This window comes from Plecotus auritus (genome assembly GCF_963455305.1).
Source record: "Plecotus auritus genome assembly, chromosome: 2".
Taxonomy (NCBI): Eukaryota; Metazoa; Chordata; class Mammalia; order Chiroptera; family Vespertilionidae; genus Plecotus; species Plecotus auritus.
Window position 1 is genome coordinate 49,276,205 of NC_137771.1, and position 27,074 is coordinate 49,303,278.

The following is a 27,074-nucleotide window of genomic DNA, read 5'->3' on the forward strand; positions in this document are numbered from 1 at the left end:
TCTCTCTCTCTCTCAAAAAATTAGAAACTTTTTTAAAAATGGAGTTACTAATGCCACTTTATCATAGGGTCATTGAACAGAGTAAATGAGATAATATTCATCAGTCCCCTAAACCTTCTTACCTAGTGCATAGTAGATATTCAATGAACAATCCTTTCCTGTTCTTATGTGAATGGGGACTGAAATGAGCCAGAAAACTTCAATGTTCTTTCTCAAACACTGCCATAACCCTTAGGGCCTCTCCTGTTATCATCTCAGTGCATTGCTGCTGTCAGCTAATTCTGGCTGCATTGAGCACTCAGCATGTGCCAGGCGAGGTGCTTAGAAGCATGGCCTTATTTGTGCCCCCAATTATTGCCTGCTAGGTGAGGATCCCTTCAGTTTGCTTTTGTTTGCTTTTGGTTGAGGAAGGGGTTCTGGGGTTGGGAAGGGCATAGTTATTAAGGAGAAAGGGTCTATGAGTTATGTCAGGTAGGTCCTCAACCCCAAACCACCTTCATTTCAAAGTTGCCTAAACTCGAAGGAGCTGGGAAGAGTGGTGTTGAGGATAAGCCCAACTTTCTACATCTGTAAAGGAAGAGCAACGCTTTTGACAGAGCTGTTGGGAATCCTAAATAAAGCAATAAAGCTAAAACTGTTTGCCAGCACCTGGTAAATGTAAGCTCTCAATTCCCCACCCCCACCCCACCCCGCGCCCCATTATCAGCCAGCTGCGCCTGGGAAGCGGGCGGTGCAGAGCAGCGGCAGGAGTCTGGGTGAGGGAAGGGGCTGCTTGACTTTCTCTAGGTCTCGGATTTCCGGTCCTAGGGAACTCAGCATCTCCCACTCCTGCTACGGACGTATGCGGGCAGAGGAACTGGATGAGGACTCCTGGGGCTGCCTCTTGAGTTTCCGATGTCCTCCTTGGAACAGCATGAACCGGTTCCTCTCCAGGCAGCAGCCACTGCAGGGAGCAGCCCGGCTTGGGCGGCGCCTGGGCAGTGAGGATGGGATCCTTGACGCCCTTAGGGCGGCTCAGGGGGCCACGCAGCTACTCTGTGGGCCGGGCGGGCGGGCGGGCGGGCGGGCGGGCGGAGGGCTCTGTTTGGAGCAGGTCACCCTGGAGACAAGCCGCGGAGTCCAGGGGGAGTGGAGGGAGGCAGCAGGCAGACGGAGGCTGGGAGGAGGGAGCCTCACCAAGTGGACGAGCCTGCGGTCTGGGAGGCGCTGGGCAGGTAAGTGCGCGCTCTCCGCGGTGCATCCGGGCGGGCGGGGACCAGAGGACTGAAAGGGGACCGCAAGTTCCTGCGCTGCAGGGACCCAGGAAGGAGGCCCCGTGGGGAGAAATAGCCTGCCTGCATGGGCCACCACCTCTCTGGCGCCTTGCTCCTCTTCCCCCAAACAAATAAGAAAAAGTGGCCCCATTGGGACCTGGACGTGGGTTCTGGTCTTTGGTCACCTGCCCTCCTGCGCATCTGGGCTTTCCGGTGATGCCCAGTGCAGAGCTGGCCAGTCCTGAGCATCTTCTTGAGCCCAGCCTGGCGCCCCCGGGCAGCCCCAAGCCCCCGACCTTCAGGTTCCACCTGGAGCCTTCGGGGCAGCGTGGGGAACAGGTGAGCAAACGCAGGTCTGTGTCCCTTTGAATGCGCCACTTCATCAGTCTCAGTGTGTCCTGTCTACACACACGGACACTCCGCAGACACATGCGCGCACACAGATGCTCGCACACAGCTCACACATACATTCAGTACGTAGACACATCACACACAAAGGTTCACACATGCTCACAAAGCCACACACTCAGGTACACCCCGAAAATCACTCATGCACACATATGTACACACAGAGATGCACACGGGTACACACAGGCACATGCTTACATTCATGTACACAGACACTCTCACTGATACAGCCTCACACACTCATGAGGACTTGAGCTCACACACAGACACATGCCCACAAGGGAAACACTCACAGGTACCTACACAAAGATGCTCTCACTCATAAATACACCCTCATACACAGGCACACAATCACACACACATGTACATCACCGCCTCTCTTCCCAATACACAGTACACCTCTGCCATATTTGTGTACCCTTCAGTACCTTTTGTCTCTGCCCTGACACTGATACACTGGTTTGAGGTGATGTTCTTGTCGGCCCCAGCCACTCAGCTGCCAGCGTTAGTGTCTGGCACAGTGTCTCCTTGCTAGGGCTCTCAGATTTACAGAATATAAAATAATTTAAATGAATATCTAAATTGGTATATAGGCAGTAGGGCAATAGAGTTATCATCTAAGTTCTGGGAAGTCCATTCCTACTACCAGCTTTTAAACAAGCATTTGTGAGGGGGTGGGTGTTCCAATAAATTACTGAGTTAAAAGTTAAGTTCTGTTTGTTTTTTACAAAGCCAATCATGGTTGCTTGGGGGAAAAAATACCCTTAGGGGAAGACAATTAATTTTAAGTTTTAAAGTAACAGCAACAACAAATATTAATTAGCAAACTTTTATCAAGAATAAATGGGAGGCAAAGATATGAACAATAAAATGGCAATAAATACCCATCTATCAACAATTGAATCTAAAAATCAAAATAAGCAAGCAAGAAATCTAATGAACAAAATAAACTGATGAATAAAATAGAACCAGAGGCATGGAAACATGGAACAGACTGATGAATCTCAGAGGGAAGGGGGGAGGGAGGGCAGGAATAGATTAACCAAAGAACTTATATGCATATATGCATCACCCATAGATACTGACAATAAGGTAGTGAAGGCCTGGGGTGGGGTGGGAACCGGGTGGAGGAATGGCACTGGGAGGGACAGGGCAACATCTGTAACACTCTCAACAATAATGATTTAAAAACAACAGCAGCCCTAACTGGTTTGGCTCAGTGGATAGAGGGTCGGCCTGCGGACTCAAGGGTCCCAGGTTCGATTCCGGTCAAGGGCATGTACCTTGGTTGCGGGCACATCCCCGGTGAGGGGTGTGCAGGAGGCAGCTGATTGATGTTTCTCTCTCGTCGATGTTTCTAACTCTCTATCCCTCTTTCTTCCTCTCTGTAAAAAATCAATAAAATATATTTTTAAAAAAACACAACAACAAAAAATAAATAAATGGGATCAATAAAAAATATTGCTTTCTAGTATGGGATACTATCTTTCTTCTACGCATGGCTATCTTTTCTCAGTGACCTTAACCTCTGCTGTAGTTCAGCAATGTGCTGCAGTTTAATATCTGCTTATGTGGAGTAAGTATACTACTGCATAAATAAAAGTTATCAGTGTTATCATATGTCCAGTCAAACTGACAAGAATAACATCTTACATTAAAAATCACTCTTAAAGAAACTCCACTTCTCTGTTCAAAAATGGTAGAAAAAGTATCTGTGTACTTTATTGAGAATGAATATCTGAGTTACACTAAAATGGTTTCAGATCTTTCGTCTGCTGTTTTAACAGAAGTTTGCTTCCGTAGGTTATGATGATGGCAGACATTGCTAAAGACAGAATGGCTCATTCATTGAAGAAAGAGGGGAGTGTGTCTTCTCTAAGTAGCCATGAGTTCCGGCGGAAGGAACATCATGGGCGCATCAAAGAGTGAGTAACTGAAGGTCTAATATCTTAAGTTCAATTACTGAATAAACAGGATCATAATGTTTATCAGGAGAAAAGAAAACATTTCCTTTGGGAAGTAAAAAGAGAGAAAATGGACAAGTACAAGGTTCAGGTCATCCTTGGGAGGATATTTTAAAAAAGAAAGAGAAAGAAACTGAGAAAACATAAGTGATACCATATGTTGTTCCCAGCAGCATTTTTTACTATTTCAAACACTACCCCAAAAAATCATCTACTCAAAAGAACACCATATACAATGTAGACCGTATACTTCCTACATGTCTCGTGAATTCCCATCTTCAATATTATATAAATTCATAGTTTAAGCACTTTGAATAATGTATTTAGCATTATTTTATACAAATTTTGTATTTTCACAACCATTGTTTGTGTCCTTATAAATGGCTGTATAATACTTTGTCAGTTTATAATTCCTTATAAATGGCTGTATAATACTTTGTCGGTTTATAAACTAACCATTCCCCAATTATTGGGCACTTTAAATTTGTTTGCATTGTTTTTCTTTTCTACTGTATAATGCGTCTGTTTGCTTTCTTCCCAGAAGTAGAATTAGTGGGTCAAAGGGTACTAAGTGCTTTTTATTATTTTGGCTCTTACTGAATATTGCAATTGGTCTCCTAAAGAGATAAATCAATTTTTTATATTTTCATGGCATTTCTATTTGACTGCCATTGGGAAGAAAACAAAACAAATTATTCAGTGCAGAGGTCAATTAACTCATATGACAGCCTTTCTTAACAGTCTCACAGAATTGAAGGATGTGGTGTAGTAATTAATCCCTGTGGTTGAGAAATAGGAGCTAGTGTGTCCTATGGAACAGAGACCATAAGAACTGGGATAGATTTACATTAGAATTCTGAAACCAAATCTTTCTACTCTCAGAGTGTATCAATGCACTTATTTAAAACTAGAGGCCTGGTGCACAAAATCCGTGCACTTGGGGGCGGGGGGGGTCCCTCAGCCTGGACTGCCAAAGGGCACAGGCCAGGCCGAGGGACCCCACTGGTGCACAATCAGGGGCGGGGAAGGATGTGGGAGGTTGGCCAGCCAGGGAAGGACCGAGGGAGGGCTCCAGGTGTGTCCGGCCCAACTCGTTCAGTCCTGATCCACCAGACCCCAGCATCAAGCTAACCTACTGGTCGGAGCGTTTGCCTCCTGATGGTCAGTGCACATCATAGCAAGCGATTGAGTGGCCTTAGCATATCATTAGCATATTATGCTTTGATTGGTTGAATGGCCCACCAGACGAATGGACACTTAGCATATTAGGCTTTTATTATATAGGATTCTACTTTCCAAACTTGCATGCATATATCCATAACCCATGGACACAGATATTAGGATGATGAAGGCCTGGGGCAGGGGGCAGGGGAATGGGGAGGGGGAAAGGGTGGGGGCGGGCTAGAAGGGGCCAATTGGGGGGGAAAAGGGGACATATGTAATACTTTCAACAATAAAGATTTAATAAATTAATAAATAAGATTACACTTTCCAACCCTGGATATTTGTGGATTGCAAGCACAATCTCTCTTTTACAGATAAGAAATACAAAGGAATAGCAATCTTAGCATGACAGAAGTAAAGCTGAGAGAATAATTACCCTCTGTTACTTTTGCTTCTGACCCTAGCCATTTGGGCTGCTATTTCCAATATTTATGTATAAGAGTTCATGAGTTCTTTCAATATGTATTTTTAAATAATTGTTAGGTTAAATTCAACTTTTTTTCAAGAAAATATTTATTATAATCTGACATAAATCATGTTTCCATGATTAATAAAAAAACCAACTTCTCTCATCCAAAGACTAAATTGTTATCCCTATTTATATACTTCATTTACCTCTTTCCTTTCAAAGCAAATTAGAAGGTCATAGAGAATCAGAACATGGCCAAATTTGAAGAATTAGAGATCACTCTTTTTTATTGAAGTATAAACACAAACTAAGCAACACAAATAAAAAATAGTTTTATCAACACATTAGAATCGATTTCTCACTAACAAATACATTTAAGTGATAATTATTTTGATATATTTTGAAGTAAGAATTTGAACTCTCAAACAAAACATTCAGAATGATCCTCTATCTACACTTTTTCTTGAAGAGCAAATGAATAGCTGCAATTCAGAGCCATTTAGGAGGCTACCTCCCCAACTCTAATGCCTGCGTACTTTCATTGTCTTCATCCCTGTCTTAGACAAGACTGCACGGTGATTCTCCTTCATGAAATCCATCGTCAGCTCATAGAAAAATTCTGAAGGCTTCGAGGTTATGAAATGCAGACATTGTTTTGAAATTGCAGTGCTTTATGGAACAGCATATACCTTTCATTTGAAAGTTATTTCAAAACAATTTTAATAGATCAATTTCAGTAGTATAAAGTATATCCTGAAGTATATTGTGGACCTAATACACTATCTCTTTTCCTCCCCCAGCATTAATCCTACTAGGTGCACAACATTTTTATCATTTTACTGTGAAATAACTGCAGCTTACAAGTCAAGTGATGACTTAATGACTAGGATACAGTCCTAGATCATGAGTATGGCATATGGCAGTGATTTTCAACCTTTTTCATCTCACGTACACATAAACTAATTATTAAAATTCTTCACACACCAAAAAACATGTTTTTGCTGATTTGACCAATAAAATAGGTTTAATTTCTATTCATTCACACCAGATGGTTATTGTGTTGACTGTTACTTTGTTTATTTATTTGGCAATCCAGGGGAAAAGAGGTCAGTGCCCTGATTAAATAGTCAGATATTGCTTGTTTTAAAATTTCTTGTGGCACACAAGAAGGAAATCGCTGACATAGGGCTACAGACCCTTGCCTACTTCTCTAGCACCATCTTCCCCACTATCCTGCTAGCGTCTATGCTCCAGCCATACTCAACTCCCATATTTATAATCCCTCAGTGCTCTGTCTTCCCTCCAGCCATTGCCTTATGTTCCTTTCCCATGGGGCACCCTTATCAGGAATATTCTTACACTCTGGCTTCCTTCTCCTCCTCCTTCAGAATTTATCTCCATCTCCATCTCTCTCTCCAGGAAGCTCTCTCTAACAATCCAACTACAACCACTTCCACTTCCAGACTGCGTTGGACACTCTTCCTTTCTGTTCCTGCTGCTTTTTCCTTGTACATGGTACTGTATTTGGCATGTTTGTTTGTTTGTTTGTTTGTTTGTTTGTTTGTTTGTTTATCTCGCTCAATAGATTTTGGCCTCATTTGTGTTTATAGCAATAAACACACAGATAAGGAGGGCAAAGAAGAGTAGAATGTAGAGCTACTTGGAAAGCAGGTTCTTAGGTGTGGTATAAGGTCTGCATAGATTTAACCCTGCAGTCTTGGTTTTTATGTCTACAGTCTCATACAGTGATAACCAATGCCTAACATTGATCCCTGGGCATAAGGAATATCCAAAGAGCCCTCTGAATTGTGAAGGGATGATAGAATGCATAGCCCTAGCCAGTTTGGCTCAGGGGATAGAGTGTCGGCCTGTGGACGGAAGGAACCTGGGTTTGATCCCGGTCAAGGACACGTACCTTGGTTGCAAGCTTCTCCCTGCACATACTTTGGTTGCAACCAATCGATGTGTTTCTCTCACATCCATATTTCTCTCTGTCTTTCCCATTCTCTTCCACTCTCTCTTAAAAAAAATCAATAGAATTTATAGTCAATATAATTATTGTTAACAGTTTTTAGGGTTGTGTGTATTTATTTAAATTATGTTTTAATTTTAATGTAATTTTATGCTTTCTTTTTTAAAAAAGAAACTTTTAAAGCTGGATCTTACTATCTCAATATCCTAACTGTTAACACATCACATTTCTTTCTATACATACCTACATAGTTGTCATCATACTTTGAGTTTCACTTCCGCGATTAGTAGTAAGAAGGGTGATAATAGCTGACATTTGTTGAGCCCTCACTATAACTTCACTTAAGTCTCATAAAAGGTCTATTACAGACAGTGGCAAACTATGGCCCAAGGGCCAAGTTCAACCTGCCACCTGTTTTTGTATGGCCCTAGTTAAGTATGGTTATTACATGGTTTAAAAAAATCAAAAGGAGAGTAATATTTTTGTCATGTGAAAATTATCAGAAACCCAAATTTCAGTATTCATAAATAATTTTTCATTGGAACATACCCATGACTTTTTATGTATGTATTGCCTCTGGCTGCTTTCCCACTAGAACTACAGAGTTCTGTAGTTGCAATGGAAATCACAAGTCCCACAGAGAAAAAAAAAAATTGCTATATGGAATTTTACAGAAATGTTTGCCAACCCCTGCTCTCTAAGATAGATGCTACTTATCATCTCCAGTTTACAAAGGAAGAAACAGATGCTTCGAGAAGCTGAGCCTCCAAAGCTACAGAATTAGGAAGTGGCAAAATGGCCTTTTGTTTAGGGTCAAGTATTCTCGTTCCCTGAAAATTGGCTATCTATGTGTGACTTGCATGAACGAACTCTTCATTCACCAGAACCTTGTTTCCCATCCAGGGGTAAGAGCAGGTATTTACAATGACGTCTTTCTTGTTGGAAGCTCAGCCTTTGGCAACCGCAAACAGTATTTGAACAGATGTGCTACTATCACGTTCTTAAAATGGAAATTGAAACCCGAGGTTAGGTTACTGTCCAAGGATCATGTGACATGGTATCCAGGCTTATGATCCCCGAGTCCACTGGTTCAACTAGTAGGCAAGGCCTAAGGTTGGTGATGAGAGTCTCTCTTTTGCCTCAAACCAAAATTACAGTGATGTCAGGCTATGAGAACTTTGAGTATGTATCCCACAGCTCTTCACCTGAACCCACTGGGCATCTAACACACTATCCCATTCTTTCACTATTCATTTATTCAGGTTCATTGAGCTTCTGCTCTGTGTGAATTATTGTGCCACATTAGGCATGTAAAGGTGACTCACTGTAAGGTTCTACTCTGGAGAAGCTCATTTTTTCAAGTAAACTAAACACCATCTGGTAAATTTTTTTCTGCAAAAAAATAGGAAAACCCATATTCATTACTTCATTTAAAATATATATTTATTAACCATGGAGTACATTCCAGGCACTATGGTAGGTGGTGAACCACACAGAAATAATCCCTGCTTTCTTGGTTTATAATCTGGTAGGAAAGACTCATTATATGGCAGAAAATAAAGCTGGATTTTAAAATATATATATATTTTAATTGATTTCAGAGAAGAAGGGAGAGGGAAAGGGAGAGGGAGAGGGAGAGAGAGATAGAAACATCAAAAATGCGAGAGAATCATCAATCGGCTGCCTCCTGCACACCCCACACTGGGGACTGAGCCTGCAACCCTTGCATGTGCCCTAACTGGGAATCGAACCGTGATCTCCTGGTTCATAGGTCAGTGCTCAACCACTGATGGAACACTGATGTGGAAAGCTTTAAAACTAGTAGAAGAAAGTATAGGAGAATGCCTTTGTGTTCTACATGTTCCTTAGGAAAAGATTTCTTAAATAAGATCCCTACACACAAAAAAAACCAAAAACCATAAAGTAAAAAACAAAACAAAAAACACCTTGATAAGTAGAACTACAAAAAACTTAGCATTTCTGTTCAACAAAGAACACAACAGACACAGTTAATAAGCTGGTAGAAGATAGGTATTTTTTTAGCCATGCACATTAACAATAAAAAAGGAAAACCGTTTTTAAAATAGTCAAGTGAGAAAAATAGCAGTTTACAAAAGCAAAGCCCAGATGGCTAAACAGAACATGAAGAGATGCTCAAAAGCAGAATTTGAGAGATGATTGAACTCACTTTGGAATTAGGAAAATGCAAATTAAAACAAGATACCGTTTCACACCAATCTGAATAGCAAAACATAAGAATAAAAACTGATACAGCCAGTGCCGTCAGCAAAGCAATCCAACAGCCTTTAGAAAAACAGGCTTGTGCTATTATGCCCATACATCGAGGAAACTGAGGCTTAGGGTGCACTTGCCAAATTATCTCAACAGCCAGGTGCTTCTCTGACCCTAGAATTTAGAGGCATCGTGAAAGTATTTGTATTTGCTATGGGCTGAATTGTGTGCCCCGCCCACCCGCAACGTGCCTTACGAGGCCTCATCTTTGTTTGTTTGCTCCCTCCACTCCAGCTACTGTGTCCTTTATGCACTTCAAAAATACCAAACTTGCTATAAATTAAATGGCCATAAAACTAAATTACCTTATCAGGCAACTTATACCTTCTACTGACAGGGGAGGTGTAGGTATGCTTTTTCTGTAGGATTGCTATGCATAAAATTATCCATAGAAGCTTTGAGGTAGAAAGTTCCCAGGTAAGTGCGTAACGATGCATATTTTATCTTGTTTTCTACGTCTTCCTTCTCAAGCACGGGGACTTTCTTTGTACTGCAAGAACTTCCCCTTCACCCCCGCATTCTGGGCAGAGCATATTTGTTAAAAGATGAAGGGGGTGAGGAGTGCAAATTTGTACCCTGGAGCCTTCTTTTTCTCTGTGCGCTCTGAAATATCGCCACTAGGAGGCAGCACATGGCTTCAAAATATGGTATTTCCAGGTATTTCATGGTAACAAGAAAGAGATGATATTCTGGCCTTCTTAATCTACTAAATTAATGGCTTTAAGGCTGCCTGTGCACTCAAATATTATCTCTTACTACAGTTTCAAAATATCTAAGTGATAATGGCAGTGAAATGTCAGGGAATGACTTCTCAATGAAAATTACATGGTATGTGTGGCTAGTGAGGTTTAATTGAAATAATTGTTTCTATCTCTAACAGCCAAAACAATAAGACATGCCTTGCACTTATTCTGTGTAATTCAAGGAATGGCCAGCAAGCAAATTTTTAAGATGTTTTCAGTAAAACTAAATTTCATAGAAGAATAAATATATTCCAACTCCTTAGCTGTTTATTTTTAATTTTTTGCCCCTTTTCTGTGTAATCAGAACACAGGCTGTTGGGTTAGTTAGCATGGGAAGTTTCCAGGGACTCAAGTACAATATCGAAGGGTGACTTTTGTTACTATGGGCCAATTTTATGCCGCTATTTCTGCATCCAGGTTAATTTCAAGTCTGCCCTCAGCAACAGTACATGTGATTCCAAGTATTAACTGAAATTTGCATTGGATTACAAATTGTTACTCTTCTCTCTAGTCTGTTAGTTGATTTGTTCAGTGTTTTCACCAGTTTACACAAGATTTACCAGTAATCTACCTTTCTTTCTAAAACTTTACATCTGCCTTGTATATATTTTGCCAATTGAAATTTTTTCTCCCTTAATGCCAAGAAGCTGATGATAAACATAAACAGCAAGAACATTTTTTACATTTACTAGTAAAAAACAAAATCACCCTATTGTCAGGGTAGTGAAGGCCTGGGGAGGAGGGTTAGAAGGGGCCAGTGGGAGAAAAAAGGGATATATGTAATACTTTCAACAATAAAAATTTTTTAATTTAAAAATAAATAAATAACAAGATCAACTATAGCATTCCCTTTGCAATGACTCTAGAACAGTTAGTGTGATACACTAGGGAAAGTCTGGTCATAGACAACTAAAATTCATCCACTTGCAATGTTGTGACATATACTCAACAAATGTATTGTGTTGTGTATGCAGAACTGGTAATTAAAATAAGTTTTCTCTTCAAGCATCTCACGTTTTTATCTATAAAATTTTCCAAGGGCTTGAGTAAAGCTGTTTATCAATAGAAAACATGTATGTTCCTGGCTGGGTAGCTCAGTTGATTAGAGTGTTTTCCCGACATGCCAAGGTTGTGGGTTCGATCCCCAGTCAGGGCTCATACAAGAATCAACCAATGAATGCATAAATAAGTGGAACAACAAATTGATGTCTCTTCTCTCTCTCTCTCTCTCTCTCTCTCTCTCCCTCTCTCTCTCTCTCTCACCCTTTCTCTCTCTAAAAATGATAAATAAATAAAAAGAAACTATATATATAAAAGTCTAAGCAACCGTCGCATCTGAAACAACCAAATGGATGACTGAACAGGCTGTGTGGGGTGACCAGGCTGGCAGGGGGGTTAGTGAGGGACGACCAAACGACTGAGCAGCAGGCTGTGTGGGGCGACCAGGGCAGCGGGGGTGGGGGGACAGTTGGGGGCGACCAGGCCGGCAGAGGGGCACTAAGGGGTGACCAGGCCGGCGGGGGGGGGGGGGGGGGGGCAATTGGAGGTGACTATGCCGGCAGGGGGGGCAGTTGGGGGTGACCAGGCCAGCATGGGGGGGGGGGGGGGCAGTTAGGGGCCATCAGGCAGGCAGGCAGGTGAACAGTTAGGAGCCAGTGGTCCTGGATTGTGAGAGGGATGTCCAACTGTCCAACTGGCAGTTGGACATCTCCCGAGGGGTCCTGGATTGGAGAGGGTCAGGCTGGGCTGAGGGAACCCCCCCCCCCACATGTGCACGAATTTCGTGCACTGGGCCTCTAGTATATATATGTTTGTCTAAGTCAATATTCTGAATTAATATTGGTAATTCCCAACTTTCAAATATAGGATTTCTTTTCTTTCTAAAAATTTACTGAGTTCATATTCTAGTTTAATGTCAGTTGCCCAGATTGCAAGCATTTTTAATATTTTGTCTTTCTTCAAGAAATATCTTTTTTTTCTATTTTTTCTGTTCAACTTCTTCTTCTCTCTCTTTTTTCAACTCATCTCATTCTAGTATGGGAACTGTCAGGTTTCAGTTCCAAAAATACCATAAACACTTTTTAAGTATAATTTTCCTCTAATTGTACATGAAGTTATAGTCTTGGTTTATAAATAGTCAGCCATCCAAGGTACAGAAATTGATAGACTAATTAAATATTTTCCCTCTGCATGATATGGGATGCCAGATTTCCAGCAAAATATCTGAAATCTCACTCCCCAAAGCCCTGTCTCCTCTACAAAACTAACTCCAAGTTTTGTGCTCTATTACTTGCAGCATCCCAATTCCAAGAAACAAAATTCTCTATCAGAATTTGAATCAATTATAGCTCTAATCCTATCTAATGAAGATGGAATATGCAAATTGACCATCACTCCGTCACAAAGCCGGCGGCACCCATAGCCACAAGATGGTGGCGCCCAGTCCCCTCAGCCCCACCGGATTCCCCCAGCCCTTTTAGCCCTTGCCATGGCAAGGGGCAAGTAGGCCCCTGCAGAGAGCAGACACCAGGGCCTGTGGTGGCGTGGAGCAGGCAGGTCCACAGAGAGCAGAGAACCACAGGGAGCAGGCCTAAGCCATCAGTAGGACATCCCCTCAGGGCTCCCAGATTGGAGAGGGTGCAGGTCAGGCTGAGGGACACCCCCCATGCATGAATTTCATGCACCGGGCCTCTAGTTTTTATCCTATCTAATAAAAGAGTAATATGCAAATTGACCATACCTCCGCTACACCCACAAGCCATGCCCACCAGCCAATCAGGAGCGAGTATACAAATTAACCCGACCAAGATGGCTGTGGCCACAGAGCGAACAGGAGGCTTGGGTTTCCCTGGCAATGCAAGAAGCCAAGCTTCCTGCACACCCTGGCCGGCCCAGGCCTCTGCTCAAGGCTACAAAGTTTCAATTATAGAAGATAAATAAATCCCAGATACCAGGGCCTCTTCTTGGGTTGCCGGGGGGCATGGCTGGCCTGCAAACCACCACAGGCCCCTCGCCCAGGCCGCCCCATGCCCCAAGGGAACCCCCACCCTGATCCAGGATACCCTTCAGGCAAACCAGCTGGCCCCCACCCATGCAGCAGGCCTCTATCCTATCTAATAAAAGAGTAATATGCAAATTGACCATCACTCCAACACACAAGAGGCTGCCCCCATGTGGTCAAAGATGGCTGCCCCCATGTGGACACAAGATGGCCACCACAAGTTGGCCAGCAGGGGAGGGCAGTTGGGAGGGATCAGGCCAGCAGGGGAGGGCAGTTGTTGGTGATCAAGCCTGCAGGGGAGGGCAGTTAGGGGTGACCAGGCTGGCAGAGGAGGGAAGTTGGGGGAGACCGGGCCTGCAGGGAAGGGCAGTTGTGGGGGGACCCAGGCCTGCAGGGGAGAGCAGTTGGGGGGCACCAGGCCTGCAGGGGAGGGCAGTTAGGGGTGACCAAGCCTGCAGGAGAGGGCAGTTAGGGGCAATCAGGCTGGCAGGGGAGTGGTTAGGGGGTGATCAGGCTGGCAGGCAGAAGCGGTTAGGGGAAATCAGGAAAGCAGGCAGGTGAGCAGTTGGGAGCCAGCAGTCCTGGATTGTGAGAAGGATCAAGCCTCAACGGGCAGTCGGACATCCCTTAAGGGGTCCCAGATTGGAGACAGTGCCGGCTGGGCTGAGGGATACCCACCCCCGTGCACGAATTTTGTGCACCAGGCCTCTAGTAATAACAATAATTTTAAAAACAGTGGCTTAAACAAAACAGAAATATATTTTTCTCTTACATAAGAAGTATGGAGGGGAGCATTTCAGGGATCTAGACATTATTTTTCTGATCCATAATCTATAAGATCATCTCAAGACCCAAGATAGCTGCTGAACTCTTGTCATCAGACCCATATTTCAGTCATCAAGAAGGGAACACACAGCCGAAACCGGTTTGGCTCAGTGGATAGAGCGTCGGCCTGCGGACTGAAGGGTCCCGGGTTCGATTCCGGTCAAGGGCATGTACCGTGGTTGCGGGCACATCCCCAGTAGGAGCTGTGCAGGAAGCAGCTGATCGATGTTTCTCTCTCATCGATGTTTCTGGCTCTCTATCCCTCTCCCTTCCTCTCTGTAAAAAATCAATAAAATATATTAAAAAAAAAAAAAAAAAGAAGGGAACACACAGCCCTGACTGGTTTGGCTCAGTGGATAGAGCATCAGTCTGCGGACTCAAGGGTCCCAGGTTCAATTCTGGTCAAGGGCATGTACCTTGGTTGTGGGCACATCCCCAGTGGGGGGTGTGCAGGAGGCAGCTGATCAATGTTTCTCTCTCATCGATGTTTCTAACTCTATCTCTCTCCCTTCCTCTCTGTAAAAAATCAATAAAATAATTTAAAAAAAAAAAAAAGAAGGGCACACACAGGCTCCTCTTGGTTGAATTAGTTCTTTTAAGAAAGCTCTTTCAGAATTTCCATCCAAAGCTTTCACTTACATCACAAGCCACATGGCACCAAAGAAGTCCAAAAATTTGTCTTTAATTTAGAGAGAAACATTCCTACAAATTTAAGGCTCTGTGACCAAGGAAGAAAGAACAACCTTGGAAAGCAAAGGGCAGTCCCTGCCACAATGATCATTACAGTTTTCTTTATAATAGTAGAATAACGGACACAACCTAAACGACCTAAAGAATAAACAGTTAGATAAAATGTAGTATGTTCATATGTTAAATGCACTCTTGGTGTTTAAACTATTCATTTAGATTGCTATTCATTGACATAGAAAATTATTCATGATACATTTCTGAGAGGGGAAAAAACAACTCAACATGGATCATGTAATCACATATGTAAAATCACATCTGAAAATATTTCTTTTAATGTTAACAATGGTTAGATAACCACTGTGGTTAGTACTTTTTTGTGTAATTTTACTTTGTTCTTTATACTTTCCTACGCTTTGAACTTTTTACACTGACTATGCAATGATCATACATATGATGACTGTGGGAATAAAAAGACTGAATGAAATTGTTACAGGATTCCAGGGCAGGAGGAATAGGGAAACTGAGACAGGAAAGTTAAAACAAGGCCAAAGAATGTGGGCAGTTTGCAGCCAGCTTGTAACTAACAAGACACTTGAAAGCAAATGGTTAAAAACCTCCCTCATGAAAGAATACGGAAAGGGGGAGGGGCTGCGGGGAGGGTAAAAGAAAAAGGGGCAGTTTTACTCCCTACGCAGAGGACCAGCAGTCTCAAGGCTTGGCAAGATAAAGTTGGCAGGTGCTTCCCATGAATTCTGGGAAGGTCACAGCAAAGTAAAAAAAAAAAAAAAAAAAGGGACTTTAAGACTTAATCTGTACCAAAATATTCAGCAGAGGCATTCTGAAACCTATAGACAAGAGGGTATATAACGCTTCGAACCCTCACCCAACATGCTCTTCAGATTAGCTGAGAGCCCGTATGCTCTTCATAAGCCAGATGTATAGGTTTGCTTTGTTGCTTTGCTTTTTCAATAAAGGTGCAGGCTTTAATTGCTTTGATAAATTGGCTTTTCACAAGGCAGTCAAGGTCTCTCATATAAAATCATTTATATGAGAAGTCAAGGATCAAGATTGGGGACAGTCCTCTCCCAGAAACTCAGAGGGCTGTCCCGTAACACCTCTGTGGTAACAAAATTATCTTCATTAATCAAGAAAGTCACTGCAAAACTTTCCGTTTGCACATAATCTTCAGCCAGTGGGGTTTCTAGGCTCCCTATGATACCCATTTCGTTCTGAAAATATTAAACTGCGCTGAATATCAATTTGTAAGTAACATGGCGGTCGCAAACAATAATGAGGACTGTTTGTCAAAATCCTTATTTGCTTTCTTGTCTTAGACTTCTAACTTTTGCAAATCTGAGTTTTGCACCAACTCTACTTCTCTTTCTATGAGTTTTTAGTATAGTATTCAGTAGAAAAAAATAGGGATTTTATTAATACCTTCTTATGTTTGTGTGTTATTGGCAGTAACTAATTTTTCAGGTAGTCATTACCCCTATTTTCATTCTGTCAGATACAATCATATGTGAGACTTTGTCACATAGGATATTTAAAATACATCCGCCTTTTCTATGTGAAAAGTAAGCCATTTACATTGTTCCCTGTGTCTCTGAAATGGGTATAATAATGACTCTTTTACTTACTTAACAGAGCATTGTGAAGGTAAGTTAAGATCATTATAGGAAATGTTTTGCAAGTTAAAAGTAGCATTTATTATATTGGGACAGGCTGGCTTATCTTAGAATCAAGGGGCTTATGCAACGTTAAGCAGAAGCAGTCTTCTACAGTACAGCACCTGCAGCCAACGGAGCCAAACAGGTTGGTTGCTACTTCAAAGGGAGCAAAAAATTGAGGACAGCAGGTGTTACAAGAATGAGCACTAAGTCACTAATCCAGAAAGCCATCGTGAAAAAGCAGCCACCATTTCTTGTATCACCTTCTTGGTAAACCTTAATTTATTGTGTAAATTGTATTGTAATAAAGGATTATAAAAAATAGATTATCCATGATTTTCTTAAAATATCACTTTGCAAGAAGCTCACTAATTCCAAATAGCTGAGAAGTAAGTATTTTAAACTCCTCGTGGAAGAAAAAAAAAATCCAACAATTAAGGACAAATATCTCTTTTTTATTTAAAGCAAAAACACAGCCTGCTTATCAAAGTGGTCACTCTGAAAACACACACACACACACACACACACACACACACACTATTATATAATCTCCTTTGAAATGACATCTGGCTTAACCTCCTTTTTCACAGGTGGAGAGAATTGGGGTAGAGCGTTCTGAGACTGCCATTCGTGGCAGTTGGATTTCCTCTGAATTAGGTTGAATTAAGCAGTGCCTGAGGGACATTAGGGGCTCCTCTGGCTTGGGCCTCCTGTTCAGCACCTGGAGAAGCTTATATTGCCTTGGTAACCAAGCCTAAACCCTTTCTGAACGTTGAAAAGGGTGATTGATGCTTATTGATTTACAATCCTTTGGGTGAACTGTGGTTTCTCTCACCATGTAGATGAGTTTTTCGCTTTTCTTTTTTTCTACTAACGGGATTTGTGAGGTACATACAATCATGCATTCTGTATAACCCCCTATGTATATATAGACTTGTTTTCTGTATATTCCCAGCCCCTTTTGTGAGCTTTGTCCACTTTGAGGAGAGCCTTTGCACCTATGGTGGAGATGCGCTTGGCAACCCCACAGACAGACCCACCACGAACACTTTCTTAATAATCCGATGCCTGGGCACCGCACTGGGCTTCAATCACTATTAATTCAATCAAAATCACACGTAACTTCTTACGCCTTAAAGTTTCCATCTCTCACATGTTTTAGGCTTTAAATATGTCACCAGGATATTTACCTGGGACTTGCTTAAACTTTTTAGAGAAAATTTTACCTTTGTGATATTTTTGCTGAAAGCAGTATTGTGCTTTGTTCTTATTGTTGTAATAACTACTGACATTTGTTTTCTTCCTTGCTTCTAGCTGTGTGAGTACTGTGTCGTATATGGATGAACCTAGCCAGCATGACGTTGCCTCTCACCTTACAGTTCAGATGGAAAACACCTATCAGCTGGGTGTGTTATTTTATCATTCTCTTCGATGTTAAATTTCTAATTTCGTGAATGATATTTACTTAAACTAATATTTGATAACCGGCATTATCTTAATGACGTAATGCTAGTACAATATAAGGGATCTTAATTGAGTGGTTGATGCTGCTGTAATTTATTTTCTTTCCTTTCCTTTCCTTTTCTTTTCTTTGAGTGTCATCACTCCAAATTTTAATTGCTTACAAAGAGTTCTCCACAGCTCCATCTCTGCAGTACAAAAGGCTGCAGTTCTTCATGAGGGGGGGGGGCAGGTTTCTTCTTGGGGAGCAGTATGGCTCCACATAGATAGCTGGACAGAGCGCAACTTGGCAAAACAAGGGACAAGCTTTTCCTAACAAGGAATCTCAGGGAATGACCCCTCACTCCCAGGGGCTGAGGCTAACCCCCAATGATCACAGCTGATTAAGGCTACCTAAGTCCTGGTCAGCTTCCCTCCCCTCCACGGGAAGAGGTAGGACTGGGGTAATGGAGAGAAATGGGATTGGGGGAGGCTCATCTTAAAGAAATCTGGAATTTTGAAGGGTCACCTGTGTGGAGACAGGTCAGGACTTGATCCCTTCACCCCATCTGGGAGTCTGCTTGTGCTCATGCAGAACCACTTACCTACCCTTCTGGAGGGTCTACTTTTCTTTATCAGTGGTTCCTAAACACCAAGCAATTCGCTGGGCAGCACTGATGAATATTGTGTCTTATTGAAGAAGTCCATTAAGTATTTGGGGGGATTATCTTGTGGAGTTATTTTATATCTACTTGAAATGAAGTGTATATATAAAATATGAAATAAAAGAGCTATGCATTAAAGTTTTATCCAACAAAACCAACCAATGTTGTTGATAGGTGGAGAAAAAAGCCTTTAAGGCAAAGGCAAATGATTCTGGGTCCCCTGTTGACAAAGATGTTTATCCCTTCACACTGAGGTTTTAGATCTTTGAAAACAAAGATCTTTGCACCTGCCCCTAAACTCCCAGTGGAGTCCACAATGAATATCTTTTCCCATTCATGTTTTCTTATAGACCTACTTGTTTTCTCTCAATGCATGCCTACCCACTATTATCTAAATCCATATATAATTACTGCTATATAGAAATTCCACAGAGACCTCCCAATGACCAAAGAAAGACCCTATGGGCCAGAGCAGTTCCATCTGTGCCAGTTAACCTCGTGAAAATTATAGACCATCCGCACATCCCATTAAGCCTTGTAGCCGGGTTTCTACAGTAATCCCCAAGACTACATGGATTACAAGGCTCCATAATTAGTCAGTCTACTGGTATTTTCATAATGCTGTGGTAGACAACGAATATGCCTGCCATCCAATGCACTTTTACACTTCTTCTCATAACCTTACCCAGTTTTGGGGGGGAGTCATCATTACTACTTTGGGTCCCTAACATTCTGCTGAAGCTGATCGTAGCCTCAGAGATTACTAGTGACTGATTCTGGGATGGCATAGACCCTTTGATTGGTCAAATCAATCAAAGCCTTGATATTCAATTCAGAAAATGTTTGGCTGTTGAAGAAGCAGATCGGGCCCTGAAGCCTGAAAGAATATAGGGGCTATGGCACCTTTTGCTCTCTTGCCTTCACAGGAAGCCTAAAACCAAGAGAGAATTACATCCCAACGTCATCATTTGAATCCTAAGTCCAAAGTACTCTTGGGCTTTTTGTTAGGCAAGCTAAGTTTGGGTTAGGTTTTCACCCACTAGTAGCTGAAAGATCTTTGCCATTCTGTGCCTATGATTTGGGGTTCTGCATACTGAAAGGGTTTGAGTCCGATTTCAACAAGATAAAGGAATTGAAATATGAAGCCGTCTGTTTCTTCTTCCTAGGATATATTATTTTTATGACTTATTTCTTCAAATAAATGGGCTAAATTGTCTTATCAGTTTTAGAAGTACTGAATGTTGAACCAAGTTGGAAAAGTAGCCTAATATATGGTGACAAAAGATTATTTTACTTTGGTTGGTGAGCACACAGTGCAATATACAGATCTTGTAGCATAGAAATCCATGCCTGAAACTTACATGTCACCCCAATAGATTTAATTTTTTTAAAATATATTTTATCGATTTTTTACAGAGAGGGAAGGAGAGAGATAGAGAGTTAGAAACATCGATGAGAGAGAAACATCGATTAGCTGCCTCCTGCACACCCCCTACTGGGGATGTGCCTGCAACCAAGGTACATGACCTTGACTGGACTCGAACCTGGGACCCTTCAGTCTGCAGGCCGATGCTCTTCCCACTGAGCCAAACCAGCTAGGGCCCAATAAATTTAATTTTTAAAAAAGAGAGGATAGAAAAGAAATTTTCCAAATACCTTAATATGTATAATATTTTCCACATATGCTTACAAAAACTTGTGAATTATTCTCCTATAATTAGTCTTTTGTGCTTGACAATTAATTTTTTAAGCATTCAACTAGCCATTTTATTAAAAATCAAAAACATATTTCTACTTCTATTTATTTCTGGATTTATTTTGATATGAAAGGTACGCTGTGGGCCTTGGTAAAGATTTTCTCATATCTACAAAAGGCAATACTGACCAAATTAGTGGGGGTGGGAGATCAGTCAATCGCCAGCATTATTGTGTTTAATATTTCACATTCTATAAAAAAATATTTGTATGATCTAAACATACCTTAAATGGTTAACATGTTTGTCCTCCCTTTATCTGAGTAATTACAGCCACCAAGAGTGAGATGAAACATGAATGTAAATTAATGAAATGAAAAAAAGGGAATGGTAAGATAAATGTATATATTTCCTGTAATGAAACACCATTTACATATGCTCATTAATTAATTATTGAAACATGCATATAGAAAAAATACAGTCTATAGGATCCAATATATCTGAATTTGAATACTAGTTTTGCCAAATCCTAAATAAATGGTGTTCAAGCAAAGTATTTAGAATCGTTGAATCTCAGTTTCTTCATCTATAAATAGGGATAACAGTCCACACATCAGACCTACTTCAGGTCCTTGATTTTGTAATTCTAAAAAAATGTTTCCCTTCTAAAGAAAAAAAAAATTCTCTCAAAAAAGGAAGGAAGGAAGGAAGGAAGGAAGGAAGGAAGGAAGGAAGGAAGGAAGGAAGGAAGGAAGGAGGAAGGAAGGAAGGAAGGAAGGAAGGAAGGAAGGAAGGAAGGAAGGAAGGAGGAAGGAAGGAAGGAAGGAAGGAAGGAAGGAAGGAAGGAAGGAAGGAAGGAAGGAAGGAGAAAGAAAGAAAGAGGAAGGAAGGAAGGAAGGAAGGAAGGAAGGAAGGAAGGAAGGAAGGAAGGAAGGGAAGAAAGAAATAGCTTTGGCATTCACATCCCTTGACTCTGAAAGTAGCTTCAGGGAGCTTATTTTGAAAGTCAAAAGCTGAACACTGACAATCTCCTTCTCTTTGCATCTCAGCATCCCTGCTTGAGCAAAGCAATAATGATTGTGGCTGTATAGGGGGAAAGTCACAAAGGTGAGAAAAGCTCATTACTATAGAAAAGCTCATTCTATTTCAAAATAGAATCTGGTTAATGAGATTTTTTTAAAAAAAATAACCAAAGTGCAGAAAAGACATGGGTCCATCTGGACAACAGGAGCTACTGGAAACAGGCTCAAGTGCCCCCAGGAGTCTGTCTCTCTAGCACCAAACTGTGTGAGCTCCTCCTCTCCCTGTGTCTGGATTCCTCCCCACTGTGAGAAACTGGCCTCCAGCAGCTCCTAAGGATCACATGGCATAACTTCGCCACAGAAAGAGCTTGATCCTCTCCTACTCCCCATCAAGTTTGAAATAAAAATTCCAAGAAAGGACTCTAATTGGCCTGGCTTGGAGCAAGTGTTTCCTCTGGGCCAATCCACCATGACCTGGCCTTGGGCTCAAAAGAGGCAATGGGAGATCCTAAAGAACCACGTGGTCAGTGTAGGAAGAGGACCAGTTCCTGGAAAGGGAGACGCTGTTCCCAAATGGCAGGGAGGTGTACTAGGCAGACAGGCTTCTGCACTGAAGGAGTTTACTACTTTCTGAAGGGAGCCATGCATATGGTCATCATAGCACATGACTAAATTAAGTGTCATGTGGGTGATGTAGGTCAAACGTCAGGTATGTGTGATGAGTGCTTGGTAGGAGGGAGTGAGAAAGAGAGAGGTATTGATCTAAAGGATGTAATCTACTTTAGTCCAAGCTGGCAGTTCATTTTAAAATTTCTTAAACAGAAAGGGGGAAATCATCCTCAGATTTAGCCTCATTTCACTAGAATATTTGAGGAGAAATCAAAAAGATCCACAGAAAGGGACACTGAGGTCTATGGTACCAGGAGCTTGCCTACAGACCAATAAAGCAGGAGTAATCAAGACCAACCTTTCACAGGTTTATAACTGCTTATCTCTGTCTTGTGGAACAGAGATTCCTGCTGACTAACAATTGGGGTTAATTATCACACTCATTGTATCAGGTATCCCTGTTTTACATGTTCAGATGCATTCCCCAGACGAATATAAATTTAATCGAACAATTCCTATACAGTCATCAAAATAAAAATACTATTTATTGAGCCTCAGGAGGCTGACCTAACTCAGCTACAAGCATGGGCTGTAACCTTCTGGTTCAGTTCAGCCAATGGGAAACTTGCTTCAGAAGCCATAGGGTGGAAGGACTGTGAGCTGGGTATTTTTCCCTCCACTCTGCCTGTGGGTTTATCTCAGGCTGCTTGTATCCATCAACAGAAGGACATAACTGTTCTCAAGAGAGCCTGCTCCACATGCCTCTTCTAGGATCTAAGAAGAGTTCCTTTCTCATATCCCTCAAGCCGGGGGTAGGAGGAGGGTAATACCTTCACTTTCACTAACCTAGAGGCAGTTTCCTTGAGATTTCCTACATCCTGCTCAGCCCTCTCAAAGGACTCCCTTAGTAAGTCCTCCTGGAATTGTCTTCACTTTAGTGTGTCATGTGTTCCCTTGGGCCCGGACCGATACAGTCATTAAAAATAAACACTGAAAAGATACTGATGACTATTCAAATAGAATTGGATATAGTTCTTGATCTCATCCATTTATCCATATCAATTCAACAAATAATGATTGAGCCCCTGTACCCCAGGCCCTGGGCACATGGTACACATTGTACAGTGACAGAAAGACGATGAGGTTAATATTCCCAGGAGGTACAGGCAAGATCCTGGAGTGCCAGGTAAACAAGACCCATCTGAAGCTCCTCATCTGAACATGGACTAAATGTGGTTAAGAATATGAGCTCTTGAGTCAGATAAACATGGGAAATCCCAGCTCTGCCACTGTGTGATTCTGGGCAAGTTACACAATGCATTTAAACCTCTGTTTCCCATCTGCGAAAGGGAGATAACAGTAAGATTCACCCCAGAGATTACTGGAAGATTACATAAGGTAACAAGTATGAAATTCTTATCATAGTGCCTGACATGTAGAAAACGCTCAGTAAAAGTAGCCATGATCTGTACCATGATTATTAGCTCTAAATGTTTGATTCTGTCTTATTTCAGAAGTCATAAATTAAATATTTCTTATGCTGTTAGCATTGTATTAGACTCTGAAGAGGATAAAAATCTGGCTGACCTTATCATTTCCCTGGGGAGAAAGGCAGGTGTGCCTTAGCTGTTAGGTAGATTAGGAGCAAAGATACTGGTGGGGTCCCAGTGCATTGGGAGTGCAGAGAAGGGAGGGATGGTTTTTAACTGAAGAGAGGAAGAAGGCTACCTGGAGAAGACTTCTGAGCTGGCCTTGAAACACATTAGTGGATATTTCTCAGATGAACATGATGGGAAAGGATGTTCCATATTAAAAAGAGAGAGAGAGAGAGAGAGAGAGAGAGAGAGAGAGAGAGAGCAAGAGAAAATGTACAGCAGCTTTATACAACAGATGAAGTCCATGAGGTGGAGCAGCATTGTGCAGAGACTGTGATGTTGGGAGAAGAGGCTACAGGTAAGGTGAAAGCTGAATGTTAGACCTTGCTAAGGGAAATATCACGGTAAGATCTGGGATTTAAGACCTAGAGACATAGAAACATGTAACAAACTGTCAAACCTCAGAGGGAAGGTAGAAAGGGGAAGAGATTAACCAATGAATTCATATGGGTTGGGAGAGGTCAATGGGGGAAAATGTAACACTTTCAACAATAGAGGTTTAAAAAAGAATGGCCCTGAGAACATAGTAAACAGCAAAAAATAAAAAAGATCTGGGATTTAGAGCGGTCCATCCCGTTGCCGTGTGGTAGGTAGACAGAAGCAGAGAGAGGTATTGAGACTTGGACGTAGGTCATTAATAGTGGGAACTGGGAAGGAGGGTACTTTTCAGTGTCAAACCTCGATGGTTGAACACACTGTTTAGGTAGTCTGGTAAATGGATGAGTCTGATGTCTTATTCTCTGCCAGAGAACTTGACTGAAAACCTAAGACTACCATTTCTCCTTTAATGAAGGCCTCACAGAAGATTAAATGTCTCTTCATGTTTCAGTACTCTTAATTAGCCTGTGAGGTGGGTGGGTATGATATAAAATGACTTCTTAGCCCAGGCCAGTGTGGCTCAGTTGGTTGGGCATCCTTCCATGCATCCAATGGTTGCCGGTTCAATAGTGGTCAGGGCACATGCCCAGATTGCTGGCTAGATTCCCAGTAGGGGGAGTGCAGGAGACAGCAGATAGATGTTAAGCTCTCGTATTGATATTTCTCTCTTCTTTCCCGTGTTCTAAAAAGTCAATAAACTATTCTTTAAAATAATAAATACATGCATACATACATATACACATAAATATAAACAAATAAATAAAATGACTTCTTAGGAAGAAATTTTGTCTGTATTTTCAGGTCCTACCAAACATTTTCCCGTGGTTACTGTCAATCATATTCTGAAAGATGTGTTAACTAACTACCTACAAGAAGAACAATATGACCCAGAGCTCTGTAGACAGATGACTAAAACAATTTCTGAGGTAATGTGCAATTTGCCTAAAGAGTTAACATTAACTAGAATATTTGTAGAAAGCACAACCCCCTACTTTTTGAAGAAGGCAATTAATTTGCAGTAGCAGTACAAATGCTTATTTATATTTTATTTTATTAAAATATTTATTAGGTCATATTCTATCTCTGTGTAAGAGCCTTTGTCTAAAACAATCATTATGTGCATCATTTGCATGTATTGCATTTAAAAATGTATAAAACTGCCCCATTTATTTTCTTAATTACTGTAAAAGATAAAAAATTTTAATGATCATTTCTCTTCCCCAAGGCAGCTTTGATGGCCATCAAACACAGACATTGTGGCCTTTAAATTCATTTAAATACATTCATTTCTATTTTTATCAACTAAAGTGCTGGCACTCTATCAGATTTTCTCTGTTTGCTTTTTTATAACAAAGTCTTTAATGAGCATTTATGATTAGTCATATTGCAGGAGACTCCAGATCTATGGTCTCTTAATTAGACATGAACAAAATGGTGTGACTCTAATGCCAACATTCTTTGAAGGGAAGCCATCTTAACATAAATTTTCCAAAGAATATAATAACGCTATTAAATTCTGTTTTCTGGATTACAGTTTTCTCATGTGCCTGAGAAAAAAATGTACATTTATTGCTGGTGCTGTCATTTTGTCCCTAAATGTCCTTTCTCATGAGGACAGTGCTTGAAGCAAATCATAGTTATAGTCACTAATAGTCACTGATCTACAACAATTAGTGACAGTATCTACAATGGATCATGCTATTTTCTTAAATTAAATCCATTATATTTATGACAAAGGTTAATACTCTTAAGTTTCAATGTGGCTAAGTGAGAACCGTTTTTTTCCTTTTAAATTCTAGGTTATTAAAGCCCAGGTCAAGGACTTGATGATCCCACGGTACAAGCTGATTGTGATTGTTCACATTGGACCTTGGCATGGCCAGAACATACTTATTGGGAGTAGATGCCTCTGGAATCCTAAAAGTGACACCTTTGCATCTTATGTTTTCAGAAACTCTTCACTCTTTGCTCTTGCAAATGTCTATGCCGTTTACTTTGAGTGACTGAAAATAAGAAATCTAGTATTACTTTTTTTTTAAATCAAGAAATAGGCTGTGTCTAAATACACAAAAGTTTTACTGACTAAAGGTTTGAGAAGGAAATATTAATACTTTCAAACAACTGGAAGATTTTGGAATTTTTTATAATCTTTTAAAGGTTGGGGGTGGGGAGGGTGGCTCAAGAAAGAATCTTGTTTATCTCAAGAAGGAACTAAGTCTTGGTTCTGCTGGATTTTTTTTTTCATAGACATAGAGTCTTATTAAATATTGCTTTTGGTACTAATTATTTTAATTACTCTTCAATTAAAGAGCTGGAATTTTCTGCATTGTTTTTTAAGGAAGAGAAGTTTTTAAAAAAAAAAAATGCATGGCTACATACCCTGACCAATAAATGACAGTAGGATATTTAACATGGCATACACAAATGACTAATGTTAATATGTCTCAGTGCTGCATATAAAAGAATACTGGCTTTCATTTTCTACTTAATAAATTGAGCAGCATTCATTAACTGCAATTATTGTTACATGTACCTGACAGTTGAAACTGCTGAGGTAGAATTAATGATTTCATAACAATTATTGTAGTCCCGCGGGGCTGCTAGATAAAACTAGAAGCTCTTGTGGGCTGCCTGCACTTCACAGAATTGTGGGAGAACTCCATGTTGGCTCTTCAATAATGGAAACCATAAAGTGAATAAAGCCTTTTCCAGGCACTGAAATAATCGTTGTGATATTAAATATGCATGATGCTTAATAGTAAATGTATTTGTAACACATACAATCATGTATTCGAAAGAGACACTGCTTTTAAGTATACACTGCTCGGTGTGCCTTTGAATAGGTTTTCCTAAGCTAACAAACCTTCCCACAAAATATAGAGCTGGCAGCGTAACACATAAGACGTGTGTATTTACTACTTTGTTCTTATGAATTTAGAAGTGACCCAGTGCGGTTTTCAATGGATAGCACTAAAACGTATAGGGCTGAAATAGCTTATTATTCTGCTGGTTAATGTAGCTTGTAGCATGCATCATTTATTTTTATGGAGCTTTCAGCGTGTCAAATGATGCTGTGGCATTGTTCTTGGATGGTAAGTGGACTGCCCAGAGGACATGAGTTAGAGGTCAAAGACAAATTGTACACATATGGAAAAAATTA

General features: G+C 41.0%; 1 protein-coding gene across 2 annotated transcripts; it reads left to right on the forward strand.

Annotated features, from left to right (window-relative positions):
* Nucleotides 1–734: 734 nt before the first annotated feature.
* DYNLT5 (dynein light chain Tctex-type family member 5) lies at nt 735–26,632 on the forward strand. Of its 2 annotated transcripts, XM_080656073.1 has the most exons (6): nt 735–1,214; nt 3,465–3,586; nt 6,678–6,773; nt 17,766–17,857; nt 24,716–24,840; nt 25,714–26,632. In XM_080656073.1, exons 1-6 carry the CDS (start codon nt 987–989, stop codon nt 25,915–25,917), a joined length of 867 nt encoding a protein of 288 aa, XP_080512199.1. In that variant the 5' UTR covers nt 735–986; the 3' UTR covers nt 25,918–26,632. The 2 variants fall into 2 exon arrangements, with proteins under 2 accessions (XP_080512199.1, XP_080512200.1); XM_080656074.1 differs by lacking the exon at nt 6,678–6,773 and having other exon boundaries at nt 852–1,214.
* The last annotated feature ends 442 nt before the right edge of the window (nt 26,633–27,074 follow it).

Coding starts and splice junctions, on each gene's coding strand:
- DYNLT5 (XM_080656073.1), top strand. CDS start 987: ATGGGATCCTTGACGCCCTTAGGGCGGCTCAGGGGGCCACGCAGCTAC. Junction 17,858..24,715: donor GGAAAACACCTATCAGCTGG/GTGTGTTATTTT, acceptor CTGTATTTTCAG/GTCCTACCAAACATTTTCCC. Junction 24,841..25,713: donor TGACTAAAACAATTTCTGAG/GTAATGTGCAAT, acceptor TTTAAATTCTAG/GTTATTAAAGCCCAGGTCAA.